Genomic DNA, 13573 nt, shown 5'->3' with positions numbered 1-13573 from the left:
ATGGAGGTTTTGGGCCAAGGGGTAAGCAAGGACTGGGTTGGGTGTTTTGGGGTCCCAGATAAGTGTGGGAGTCCTGGGGAGGGCTATCCCTGGGGCTGGAATGTGCTTGGAGGGAGAGGGGATGCTGTATACACAGAGACTGCCCCTGCTAGCCCTGCGCCAGAAGGCAAGAGTTTGTGGGAGGAAGGAGAGAGTGGGCAGGGCCCTGACCAGGGCCGGGGGCCTCCTGAGGGTGCAGTTCCAGCAGGCAGAGCTGTGATGAGGCCGGGCAGGGCTGGTTACCTCCACATGGGGACTCATCCCAGTTCTCAGTCTGGCTTCACCAGGAAGGCCACCCCCACCCCTCATGTGTTCCCTTGGTCTTGGTCTGGGACTCAGCACCGTGGGTAAGCACTAGGTGCTCTGACCACTGGTGCCAGGCAGTGGCTTCAGGCTTTCTGTTGGGATGGGGTTGGGGGTGGTCCAGGCTGCTGTGTCCTGTGGGGTACACACCTCTCCCACTGGCGCCTTTATGGCTGACCTCTCTGCTGGTCACAAACCCTGGGGGCCTTTCCTGTGCCATGGAGGAATCAGGCCCAGAGAGGGCAGAGAGCGTGCCTGAGTTGCACAGCTGGTGAGAGGTGGTGTGGGGACTGCCCGAGGGTTCTCTCCCCACCCTGCCTTGCCGGTGCAGCTGGGCGCCTGGGCAGGTACGTGGGAACAGCAGGAGATCACAGGGAAATGCCTTGGGAGCTCCCTGCTCTTTCCTACAGGCTGCTAGCTTTCCAGCGTGCAGACTGCCCAAGAGCACATGTGTGGACTGGCCCTGTCCTTCCGCAACCCCTCACCACTGCCTGGCCCACGAGCAGGTGCATGGGCTGATGTCCATTCTTTGTCACATAGAGATGGTGGAGGGATGTGAGGAGCTGCCTGGGGTTGACGGAGGAGAGGAAGGGGTCCTAGGGCAGGGTTCTTGGAACTGCAGACAGCGGTCTTCAAGGAGGTTCCCTTGGGATTCCGGGGAGGATGGGTTCTGGGAAATGACTGGGAAATGTTGAGCTGCGTTTTGCTCAGCAAGCTGCATTCTTATAGGACCTGTTCAGACCATTCATTTGCCTGAGAACACAGGGAGTTTTGAAAGAGGAAAGGGAGGCCGCAAGCCTAGCACCGCTTGGGCCCTGGACTGCTGGGAAGCTTCCACTGTGGGGCAGGGTACAGCTCAGTGGTTGCAGCTGCAGGGTCACAGGAAGCTGGGCAGGCCCAGATTCAAATCCAAGTTCTGGGTTTCCTGACTCATCAGTTCTCCTGGAGCAGCCACACTTGGCTCTGCAGGCTGTCAGGGTGGGGAGGCCTGCTGCAGTGGTGCTCTGCCTGGGCGCTCTCTGGCTGGGCTCGGGGCTGCAGAGCCCATGTTGCTCTTCTGGATGCTACTCTTTCCCTCCTGTCTGCAGCCGGGAAAGCTTAGGAATGAGGACCTGAGGCTCTCTGGGAATGCTCCTGGGAGGTCCGTGGGACCTGGGCCAGCATCCCTGCCTGCCCGTGACCTAGACTGCGACTGGGAAACTGCCCCTTCAGGCCTTACACAAAGGGGTCAGTCTTTGATGCAACTCATGGATCTGAGCGCTGACCACTGTCCCCTCCTGCAGTGGCACAGGCCAGCCCAGGCACAAGGCAGGAGGAGGCTACGTGGAAGTGGGGAAGGGGGTACAGTTCTGCTTACCTCTGCACCTCCACAGTCCTATCTGCCAGCCCCAGGTACCCCAGGTGTGGACTCAACTCTGCCCATGTCCCTTCCAGGAATTCTCAGAAACCTGTGTGGTACTCTCACTATATATTCCCCTTTGGTCAGAAGGGGAAATTGAGGCCCAGAGCTGGCCAGGTCCCTTGGCCCCAGTAGCTCCAGGATTCTGTTTTACTGTGTAGGCTACTACTAGTCCCATATACAGTGTAGCCCTCAGAATAGAAAGTGAAAGTGAGACGTGAGCTTTGCCCATGCCACTGGCAGAGTGAGGTGAAGTCTTGGAGCCTGGGTTCATGACTTCTCAGTCCAGCATGACTCCTCTGTGTGGCCTTTTCACAGCCACATGATACTCCCTAGCTGGGGTGGCTCATGGTGGACACACACAAAACGGCCATGCTGATGCTCTCTCCTGCCACGTGTGAAGGATGGGAAGGCTGTACGGGTGCCGGTTCCGATGGCGGACTTCTCAGGAGGATGGATCACTGTGCAGAGATGCAGCAGACCCAGGCTTGGGGAAGAACCCAGTGGCTCTGTGAGCACTGACCTGCCATCCCTGCAGTTGTATCCACACACGTCCATGACCCTGGAGCCCGAGTGATTACCCACGCACATCCGTGTCCCTGGAGCCCGAGTGATTACCCACGCATATCCCTGTCCCCAGAGCCCGAGTGATTACCCATGCACGTCCCTGTCCCTGGAGTTTGAGTGATTGCCCACGCATGTCCATGTCCCTGGAGTCTGAGTGATTGCCCACACACATCCGTGTCCCTGGAGTCTGAGTGATTGCCCACGCACGTCCCTGTCCCCAGAGCCTGAGTGATTGCCCATGCACGTCCCTGTCCCCAGAGCCTGAGTGATTGCCCACGCACGTCCCTGTCCCCAGAGCCTGAGTGATTACCCACACATGTCCATGTCCCTGGAGCCCGAGTGATTACCCACACACATCCGTGTCCCTGGAGCCTGTTTCTGCACAGGTTAGGGAGAGGCTTTTGGAACTCTACAGGAACTGTAGCTCATATCCCTCTCAATGCGGGTGAGCCCAGCTTCTTTCCAAATGTGTAAGTGCCATTTGGATTGCTTGTGTGTGTCTCTGTGTGTATTTACTTGAAATGAGTGAGAATCAGAGACCTGCTATGTGCTTGTTTGCAGACCTTCCCAAATGCTTGCAGCAGCCTTGGCTGAACCCAGAGCTTCATCCATGGCTGGCAGGAGCCCAAGCACTTGGGCCGTTGGTTGTCTCCCAGGCGCATTAGCAAGAAGCTGGATTAGAAGGCAGATCCTGGCATTGGGCCCAGGCTCAGGGTGACAGGATGAGGACATCTTCATGCCTGCCCTGGCCGTTTGTTTTTGACGTGTAAGAGCTCCTTCCATGCTAAGCAGAGACGACTCTTGCGGTACGCATGGGAACAGTGATCGGTTGATAGATCATTTGGCTTCGGTCTTTTTCACTGTCTAGTCAGTTTTGATTTCTGTGTGATGGAGTGCTCAATCTGTCAGGAAGGCCTTGTCCAGCTGGAGTGAAGTGAGGATTCTCTCGACGCTTCTTGTTCTCTGGAAATTGTTCTTGTACATGTTTTGGCTCCAGCTTGCTTCCACACTATGCTGTTTTAGAAATTGTTATTAACTTTATCTGTTTGAAAGGCAAAGAAGGACCCATGCGGGGGCATAGCTAGCTAATCCTCTGCCTGTTGCATTGGCATCTCATGTGGGGGCTGGTTCATATCACAGCTGATCTGCTTTGATCCAGTTCCTGCCTATGACCTGGGAAAGCAGTGGAGGATGGCTTAGGAGGATGGACCCATGTGGGTGACCCAAAAGAAGCTCCTGTCAGCTTTGTGCTGGCCCAGTTCTGGCCCCAGTGGCCATTTGGGGGGTGAACCAATGGATGGAAAATCTCTGTATCTCTGTAATTCTGACTTTCAAGTAAAATAAAGAAAGTGTTAGAAAAGAAAAGAATGGCCAAGGGAAACACACACACACACATACACACACATACACACACACGTGCACACCAGCCAGCCAGAGGTCGGCCACGCTTTAGCCAAGATCTTGGAGCTCTGTCTGGGTCTTCCATGAGGGTAACAGGAACTTGAGCGTTTTCTCCATCACTCCATCACCTGCTGCTTCCCAGGACTCATGTTAGTAGGAAACCAAAATTGGAAGTGGAGGCAGGCCTCCAGCCCAGAGACGCGACTCTGGGCCGTGGGCTTCCCACACAGCACTGTAACTGCTGTGCTGAATGCCTGCCTGCCTCTGGCTGCTTTTTAAAACTGGGCTATACGTAGGACCGGAGGAAAACTCAGACCTACACCCTTCCTTCCTTTCTTCCTGCAGGGACGAGGGTCACTCAAGGGCCTATGAGGTGGTCTCTTCTCCCACCTTCCTACCTGGAATGTACCTCACCATCACGGATGGGCCTGTTGTCTTGTGGGGAGGAGCTGGACTGGTGTGACCTCAGTGGCAGGACCTGCCCCACACGGGGAGAGGGGCCTCTGAAGTCTGGCAGGCCATTCCCCTCTGTTCTTGCTTATCAAGGGAAGAGCTCAAAGATCTGTTACCTGGGGTGGGGAGTTGAGGGTGGCAAGTGTTTCCATGAGAAGGGCAGCCTGGCAAACAGGGTGATGCTGACGCTTAATGAAATGAATCCCTAATGGTGGAATTTCAGGCAAGGATGGAGGGGAAATGCAAATGCTCTCCCTGACAGTCTGCTTGCTTTTTCCGTTAATTAGTGCTGTGGACTGTACGCCGGCTACGGAGAGCTCTGGCACACTCCCGGTGGGTGCGGCACTGAGGTTTCAGCCTCACAGGGCCCCGTGCCCTAAGCAGTTTCCTCTTGGTGTCTGACCTGGTGCCTGGCATGTAGGAGGTGCCAATGCATGCCTGTTGCAGGAGCACATGCCCTCTTGAGATGAATGGATGGATGGACAGACTTCTGCAGCAGGTACCAGGAGAGCGGCTGGGGTGGTGGCACAGTGGGTTCAGCTGTCATTTGCAACTTGTATTGAAGCATTGGTTCAAGTCCTGGCTGAACAACTTCCAGTCTAACTCCCTGCTAATGTGCCTGGGAAAGCAGTGGAAGCTGGCCCAAGTCCTTGGACTCCCTGCCACCCACATGGGAGACCTAAATGGACAGGCTGCTGGCTCTGGCCTGGCCTAGTCCTGGCCATTGGCAGCCATTTAGGGAATGAACCCGTGGATGGAAGAGCTCCTTGTTGCTTTGCTTTTCAAAGTAAATGTTTAGAAGAACTGGCATGTGACCTAGCAAGCCTGATGGGCATTAGCAGGAAGCTGGATGGGGAATGAAGAAGTAGAGACTTGACCTAGGCCCTCTTTATGGGATGCGGTGATAAAAAAAAATAAATAAATCTTAAAAAAAAAAAAAAGAAAGGCAAATTTACAGAAAGAAGTCTTTCATCAGTTGGCTCACTACCCAAATGGCTGCAGTGGCCGGAGCTGAGCTGATCTGGAGCAAGGAGCCTGGAGCCTCTAAGTCTCCCACACAGGTGCAGGGTCCTAAAGACCTGAGCCATCCTCCACTGCTTTCCCAGGCAATAAGCAAGAGGCTGGATCTGAAGAGGAGTGGATGGGACACGATCCAGCGACCATATGGGATGCCAGTGCTGCAAGGTGGAAGATTAGTCTATTGAGCCACCCCCACCCCTGGGTGATGTCTTTTTTTTTTTTTTTTTAAGATTTATTTATTTTTATGGGAAAGTCAGATGTACAGAGAGGAGGAGAGACAGAGAGGAAGATCTTCCATCCGATGATTCACTCCCCAAGTGAGCCGCAACGGGCCGGTGCGCACCGATCTGATGCCGGGAACCAGGAACCTCTTCCAGGTCTCCCACGTGGGTGCAGGGTCCCAAACCTTTGGGCCGTCCTCCACTGCTTTCCCAGGCCACAAGCAGGAAGTTGGATGGGAAGTGGAGCTACCGGCGCCCATATGGGATCCCGGGGCGTGTTCAAGGCGAGGACTTTAGCCACTAGGCCACGCCGCTGCGCCCCCGGGTGATATCTTAAAGGCCACTCTGAAAGCCCACGCCATGGGTGTGCTTAGAGGAGAGAGCGTCCCATTGGCACTTGACCACAGCAGTGAAGTGGATGGTGGCTTTGAGGTACAGAGACCCTGCTAAACCCCATTCTGCCTCCACTGCACTGTGAAGCTTCCTGGAGCTCACCACAGTGGTCTGACTCCGGCACTCCTTTATAAAAGGGGAAATCAAGGCCCGGGTCACACAAGGGGCACAGCGCAGGTGCTTGGCAGAACTGGGATTAGAACAAAGATCGCCAGGCTGCAAGCCTGGTGTCTGGGAGGTTCTAGGAGGGCAGTGCTGGCTGTGGCTCAGCCACCAGGAGCCTCAGCTATTATTATGTTAATTTATTTTACTTTGAAAGAGTTATTGATAAAAGAGAGAGAGCGGGCCTCCATTGCTGTTTCACTCCCTGGTTGGCCCCAACAACCAGTGCTGGGTCAGACTGAAGCCAAGAACCAGTGGCTTCATCCTGATCTCCTATGTGGGCCGCAGGGTCTGAAACACTTGGGCCATCTTCTGCTGTTTTCCTCCTGTATTGGCAGGGAGCTGGAATGAAAGTGGAGCAGCTGGGACTTGAACTAGCACCCATATGGAATGTTGGCAATTCATCTGAGGCCTGAGGCCAGGTCCAGGGCGGGCAATTGGCCCTGGAATGCCAGTAAGAGTGTGGGGTGGCAGGGTCTCCAGGGATTTCCTCAGGCTCTCCTGTGGGCTGGCAACAGTTAAGGCGCTTCTAGGGCTGCCTGTGGCCCACTACAATCTCCCTAGTGGGGGCCCCACAGTCTCAGGGCCCTGACCAAGCTTACGCCTAGTTGCCTGCGTGCTGCGTGGTTGCTTCTGCTCTCTGCAGGTCTGCCTGGCAACCGCCACTCCACGCCCCTAGACCCCCACTTCCGCTTTCTGAGGCCTCGGAGCCTGGGCCCTGCTAGGGCTCAGCTGGCAGAAGCCAGGCTGGGGTTCCCGCTGGTACCATGTGGATGAGGAAGTGGTGACCCTATGCGGAAAGCTGGGTGTGGCCTGGACCTGGTCCTCCCCTGCAACCAGTTAGGGCCCCTGTGAAGTCCTCACCTCCTCCTAACAGTGGGCCCCAGGGCTCGGCCCCTGGATCCTTGGCCAGGAGCCCAAGGTCCTGCTCAGTTGCAGGGGAGGGAGGAGAGGGCGTGTGGGGTGGAGCTCAGAGAGCTTCCTGGAGGAGGCGGTGCTGGGTCTCTGTGGCCTCCTTGCCCTGGCAAGGCAGAGGCCGGTGGCTGGGTCCTTGGGGAGGTCCATTGGCCTCCTGCCCTTGTGGCCTGAGCCCCAGCACTGAGGAGGAAGTGGAGGGCTGGGCCTGCGAGTACTGGCCTTTGGGGAGGTGAGGGAATTTCTGGCTGCAGCATCATGATGGGCAGGATGGAGGGCGACCCCCAGATGGCATGTGTTCCACGCTCAGCTCTCCATCTGGGAGCTGTGAGATCCTGCATTGGTGACATGGGAGCGGGAATGAGGACCTCAGGGCAGGTGGCACGGGGCTGAGGAAGTCATAGTGCCAGGCAAAGTGGAAGGAGTCCTGTAGAGTCTGTGAAGGGCTGGGAGCCTCTGCGAGCCCACCGAGGGCACCTGGATGTGCAAGAGAAGTGTGTTTGTGTCCGAGCATTCATGTAGGCTGCCTGACTCACCTCCTGAGTAGAGGTCACCCCACCCCCCGCGAGGGTGGAGCACCCCATGAACCCAAGCACCTGCAGCCAGCCCGGGGTGTTTTCTAGCCTGCTGGGGCCTGGGTCATGGGGACCACAGATAACTGGGAGGAGATACGGGGTGTCCAGAGAAGGATATAGCCAGGGCACCGTGTGTCTGCAGAATCCCCCTCTCACCTTCTGGCGGAGTGGGGCCCTCTTCCCTCTAACTTCAGACCCATCAACCCTAGACACGGTCTGGTCCAGGACTCCTGCTGTGGATCTTGGCACTGGGAGTGACAAGTGACAGAAAGTCAGAGTGTTTTCATGGCTGGTGATCACCCTGTGGTCTTCAAATATCTGCTGTTGGCTTGGGCTTCACGTGCAGCTGCATCCAGGGGTTGGGCTCCTGGCAGGCCCCGTCCCCGTCGATTCTCTGCTGCTCAGAGGTGTGCCTGCGGCTCCGGGTCCCTGACAGAGGAGCACCTCTTTTCCTTAGTCAACAGAAGTTCCAGTAGGATTCTCATAGGGATGGTTTGTTTGGTCATGGGGGCTTTTTAGCCAGATTTGGGGTACGTGGCACCAGAATCAGGGGCCTCAGTGTAGCGGGATGGGGTGGAGCTCAGCAGACGTCAAACACAGCCTTACCCAACTGGACCATGGTGGAGGCTTCTCGCTAAAGCGCTCCCCTGCCAGGTTAGATAGGGAGTGTGATTGCAGGTGGGGGATCCACACGTACACAACGTCTTCAGATTAAGGGCTCGGTGTCTAATGAGGCCAGGACAGTAGGAGTAGAGGTGGGGATGAAGGGGACAGGATTTGGCTCCATATAAAACAGAACCCAGTTTGGGAGGTACCTCCATTTGGCTGTGGAGTTGGTGCCTGGCTGATAATGGGGGACCTTTGGCTTCGGCTTGGGATGGGGGAAGGTGGTAGGGCTGCCGAGAGAAAGCTGGCCAGTGGAGCTGCCTGCCTGGATGACCCCTCCAGGGGTGAGAAATGGATCCTTGGCTCCCAGCCTGGCCTCACACTGCCCGGCTTGTCCCATGAGCTGGCCGAAGTCCTCGGGTGGGCCGCGGTCCCTGTGCCCAGGGTTGCCTATTGTCCACAGCTCCCGTCTTGCCGGCCGTTGCCCAGGAAGTGGCCTAATTAGATCCTTGAGAGCCATGTTTACCAGGCCTGGGTTTCCATGAGCTCTTGGGAAACCTCTCCAGGCTGGCTCACCCTTGTGTGCCAGGAGGGGCCAGGTCAGCATCTGGGTCAAGAGTGGCCTGGGTTCAGTGTGTGTGTGTGTTCCTGGACTGGGCCAGAGGTAGGATGGGAGTCAGGGGGAGCACCAGGAGAGTAGGACCACCCTGACTTGTTCTGGTGGCCGTGGACAGCAGGTGGAGGGGCAGGCAGTTGTTAGTGTGCTTGTTTCATTTGGTGCAGTCCCCAGGGCTGACAGTGGAAAAGCTGGCCTTGGGCTTGGGTCCCAGCACCCTTTGCATCTGCCTTGTGTAGAGTGATGTCTTCTGGTGGGCCTGGTACAGCGGCCGGAAGGTGGCCGGAAGGAAAAATCTGGCGGCCCTGCAAAAGCAGCACTTGTTTTTCTTTCTTTCTTTTTTTTTTTTAAGATTTATTTTCTATTGGAAAGGCAGATTTAGAGAGAAGAGGAGATAGAAATATCTTCCCTCTGCTGATTGACTCCCCAAGTGACTGCAATGGCTACAGCTGAGCTGATCCGAAGCCAGGAGCTCTTCCAGGTCTCCTGTGGGAGGACATTGTGACCCTAGAAGGTCAGGAGCACAGGATTACAATTGATTGGATAATATTTGTGTGATAGCAATCAAATGGATACCTTGCGTATAACTGATTGGATATAATTTGTATGAGAACAGTTGAGTGGATAGCATGTGAATGAGAACACTAGGTAGAATATACAAAAGAGAAGGAGTTCAAACAAAAGTATAGAAACTGTTGATGGGTTTTGTTGATAAGCTCAATACTTCCTCCCTTATCCCATATGGCCCTCAGTGTATAAAGTCTGATGCCACTAATAATCTTCCACTTTGACCATCAGAGTCCACATGTGTTATTCTCGGCTCCGTGCACCAAGTCCATCGCTGCGGACAGCGACAGTCTCCCAGGTGGGTGCAGGGACCCAAGGCTTTGGGTCGTCCTTGACTGCTTTTCAAGGCTGCAAGCAGGGAGCTGGATGGGAAGTGGAGCAGCTGAGACATGAACTGGTGCTCATATGGGGTCCCAGTGCATGCAAGGTGGGGATTTAGCCACTGAACCATCACTGTGGGTCTGCAAAACAACCCTTTTTTAATGAAAAAAAAAACCCTAAAAAATTTTAAAATTGATTTTATTATTTGAAAGTTAGAGTGACATAGAGATGGGGAGAGAAAGAAAAATCTTCCATCTGCTGATTCACTTTCTAAGGAGTCAAAATGGCCAGGGCTGAGCCAAACCAAAGCCAGGCGCTTTGAACTCCATCTAGGTCTGTCAGGTTGGGTGGCGAGGACCTAGGCATTTGAGCCATCCTCTGCTGCTTTCCCAGGCACATTAGCAGGAAGCTGGGTTGGAAACAGAGCAGTAGGCACTTATCTAGAGCTTTCATCTGGGATGCTAGCACTGTTGGTGGCTGTCTAACCCACTGTGCCATACGACCCACCCCAAGAAGTGCCCTGTTAGGAGTGTCCTGGATCGGGTGCCTCTAGGGCCAAACCTTGTAAGGACCTTGTTTTCAAACCTCCAGAGCACAGTACGGGGCATATATGGTAAACACTGAACCTTGGACTTTTGTGATATTAAGACTGGTTAGTATAGACTTAGAGATTGCCAACCAGTGGGCAGCATTACTTACAAATTGAATATTAGGACTGGCACTGTGGCATAGCATCCCAAGTATGTGTTGTTTTGAGTCCTGGCTGTCCACTTTCTGTCCAGCTCCCTGCCTGTGGCCTGAGAAAGCACTGGAGGACGGCCCAAGGCTAAGTAATTCTTAAAATTAGCTGCCAGTGTTGAAAGATCATTTTATACTGAAATCGGATCTGCAGCCTGTTGAAGCCTCTGTGTGGGTTACCCCTGGTCCCATAGGTACCAAGACCTGTGCACACCTGCTTGGGCATAGAAGGAGCTGGAGCCTTGGCAAGCGGCCCATCACCTCCCACAGTCATATCTGGTTTTCCATTTTGCTTTTTGGAACTTCTGGAAAGGGATAGGAGCTCCCAGGGCAGGAGAGTCCTCACAGTACTGGGCACTGATTGGGGGAAAAAACTTTTTAAACTTACCTATGCATTTGAAAAGTAGAATAACACAGAGATCTTCCATCTGCTGGTTCACTCCCCAAATACCTTAATAGTTGGGGCTGGACAAGGCTGAAGCATGTCTTACATGGGTGGTAGGGACACATGTACTTGGAGCTTTCTCTACTACCTTCCCAGGTGTGTTAGTAGGGAGCTGGATCAGAATTGGAGCAGCTGGGACTCAAGCCAGGTACTCTTGTTTGGGATGGGTGGCTTAACATGCAGTGTTATATCGCTGGATTATTACTATAAGGAAATGGCTGAGGCAACTTTACCTTCTTTTTTGTTTATTTTTGATGATGTTTGCATAGTTGATCAGGGTGGGAAGCATCCAGGATTAGGGAAAAGTGGGTGTGATCATTGTTTCTAAATTTTCTATTTCTTCTTCCTGTTTCTGGGGGTAGGGGGAGATAAGCAGATAACTGGGGATAGGGAACAGCCACCTGATATCAACCCAGGGTCCTGATGTGGTACATGCTCCGAGGGTTTTGCCCAAGTGGTTTTGCTAGTTCTGAAATGCTGTCCATATTCCCGATCCAAGGATGAGGAAACTTTTCCAGTGTCCATTGGCTGACAGGGTTGACCTTAGAGTTTCCATTAACCCAGCTTTTTTTGTTGTCATCATTTGACTGGGGTAGTTGTCCAATTTGCTCTGTTCTTGTTCTGCTGTGGTACCAGACGTCCTCCGTAGGACTCCATGGGATGCCATATCTTCCATGTGTTTCAGAGCCTGCTGTCCACTGCTCCATCTTTGCACTGAGGAGGACCAGTTCTTGCAGGCAGGTCCAAGGACCTGGGCCAGGCAACCCAAGCCTGCCCCTGCTTACAGCCTCTGGGGCTCATGGACCTGGCACCTACTGTCCGTAGACTGGCATGGTTCACTTCTCCTCAGCATCCACCAGCAGGTGCTGGAGCCTGGCTCATTCCAACCTGCCCCAGTTCCAGCTCCTGTTGGTGGGTGGGCAGCCTTACTTTCAACAGAATAGAGATTAATTTTGGCTCTTGGAACTGGAGACTTAGAGTCTCTGAGAGGGACAGCCTTGCTGGCAGAACCTCATGTTGGCGCTGAGCATCACATTTTGAAAGATGGGCAGAGTGTGTCTGTGTCTCCTGTAAAGCCACCAGGATTCTGCAGGGGGTGCTCCTTGATGACCTAGTCCTGTGTCATTGCCTCCTCTGGGACCCCACCTCTGAGTATCATACCTGGATTACAACCCCAACCTCTTAGTACCAGTAACCTAAAACCTTGGGGCCCAAGCTCCCTCCTTCCAGGGATAAATGTTGCAACCCTGGTGGGCTGCGTGTGTGCTTGGCTGGTGGTGGCAGTGGACAAACTGGGGTCTGCTTTGTTTCTGCAGCACTGAGACAGCTTTGCTCAGCCCAACTGTGGCAGATGGGACGTCGACCTCAGAGGTGCATGTGGTGACCAAGACCCATGCCACCGATGGAGCTGCAGTTCCCCGGGGCTCCTGCCTGGCTCTACCAGCCAGCCTGAAGCCAGAAGCCAGAAGCCTAGGCCCACAGAGGATGCTGTGGGCCACCAGATGTCACCCAGGCCAGAGGCTGTCCTGAGGGTGTGGCTGCAGCAGTGTGCCCGGGCCCGAAGATGCCAGCCAAGGGGCGCTACTTTCTCAATGAGGGTGAGGAAGGCCCGGACCAGGTGGCACTCTATGAGAAGTACCGCCTCACCAGCCAGCACGGACCACTGCTGCTCATCCTGCTGGTGGCCGCCACAGCCGCCTGCCTCACCCTTGTCGCGTTTGCCTTCAGCTATGGGGTGAGTCCCCTCCTCGGGGAAGCTGGGGCTGGCTGGGCCATCTCAGCCCCTGTGCTTCTGCTATGAGGTGCTGTGCTGTGAAACACGCATGAGTTGGCGTGAGGTGGAGTTTGGGATTAGAACCGGCGCCCATATGGGATCCCAGGGTGTTCAAGGTGAGGACTTTAGCCGCTAGGCCACACCGCCGAGCCCCAGACTGGCTTTCATAGTCAGTCGTCTTTGGGTCCTGGCTGCAGCCTTTCCTAGAAGTCTTCTTTACTATTGTGATGTCAGAGGCGGAGAGCGCGACAGATAGCTCCTGATTCACTCCCTAAACAGCGATGGCTGAAGCTAGGCCAGGAGCTGGGAGTGCCTCCATCCAGGCCTGAAGACTTGCCAAGAAGCTGAGAGTGGGAGCAAGCCTCAAAACCCAGGCCCTTGGTCCGCCAGCTGCCTGCCCCTCCTCAAAATCCCCCTTAACCTGCCCTCCCCTTCCCCCAGGCAGAAAGCCTGTATCAACCACTGTGTGGGTGTGGCCACCAGACTCTAGATGGTGACTCGTCAGACTGTGGGACTGCATATTTCATGTTTAAAAAATGTATTTTTCCTTTAAAAGTCAGAGTGAGTGGGGTGTGCGGGGGGAGGAGCTCGTCCATCTGCTGGCCACTCCCCAGATGCCTGCAGCAGTAGGCCTGGACCAGGTGAAAGCCAGAATTTCCCCCGTGGGTGGCAGGTGCTGGCCATTATCTGCCGCCCCCCAGGGTGTGCATTACCAGGGGGCTAGGTTGGGAGCAGAGGCAGGGAGCTATCGCCAGGCACTCAGTCTTGGGGTACAGAGCCTGCGGGGGGTTCCTGCTGTACCTCTGTGCCTTCATTCCAGTTGCTGGGCACCTGCTCTCACATCCCCTCCCAAACCTCTGGTTGAGCTCCCTCCTTGCCTGGTAGGGAACCAGGCATGCGCAGAAGAGCCTGGGAACCTAGGAGAGAGGAGGCCAGCCAAGCCCAGCATGGAGTGAATGTTGGGGCTGATGGTGAGGCCCTGAAGATAGTGCCAGCAGAGCTCAGGGGCCAAGAAAGAAGTCAGTGTTTGACAAGGGTGTCAGCTATGTGGCAGAGGG

The 13573-nt window shown here is 54.8% G+C and overlaps 1 protein-coding gene across 4 annotated transcripts in view; it reads left to right on the top strand.

Moving 5' to 3' along the window:
* ADCY7 (adenylate cyclase 7) overlaps positions 1-13573 on the top strand; it is a 54350-nt gene that overhangs the window by 25739 nt on the left and 15038 nt on the right. For all 4 annotated transcript variants that reach the window (XM_058674024.1, XM_058674026.1, XM_058674025.1 and 1 more), the window contains exon 2: positions 12058-12476. In XM_058674024.1, the coding sequence (XP_058530007.1) occupies positions 12306-12476 (171 nt within the window). In that variant the 5' untranslated portion in view covers positions 12058-12305. The remainder of the gene's footprint in view (positions 1-12057; positions 12477-13573) is intronic.

This window comes from Ochotona princeps, chromosome 16 (genome assembly GCF_030435755.1).
Source record: "Ochotona princeps isolate mOchPri1 chromosome 16, mOchPri1.hap1, whole genome shotgun sequence".
NCBI lineage: Eukaryota > Metazoa > Chordata > Mammalia > Lagomorpha > Ochotonidae > Ochotona > Ochotona princeps.
Note: the sequence above shows the minus strand (reverse complement) of the source record. Positions and strands in the feature narration are given on the sequence as shown.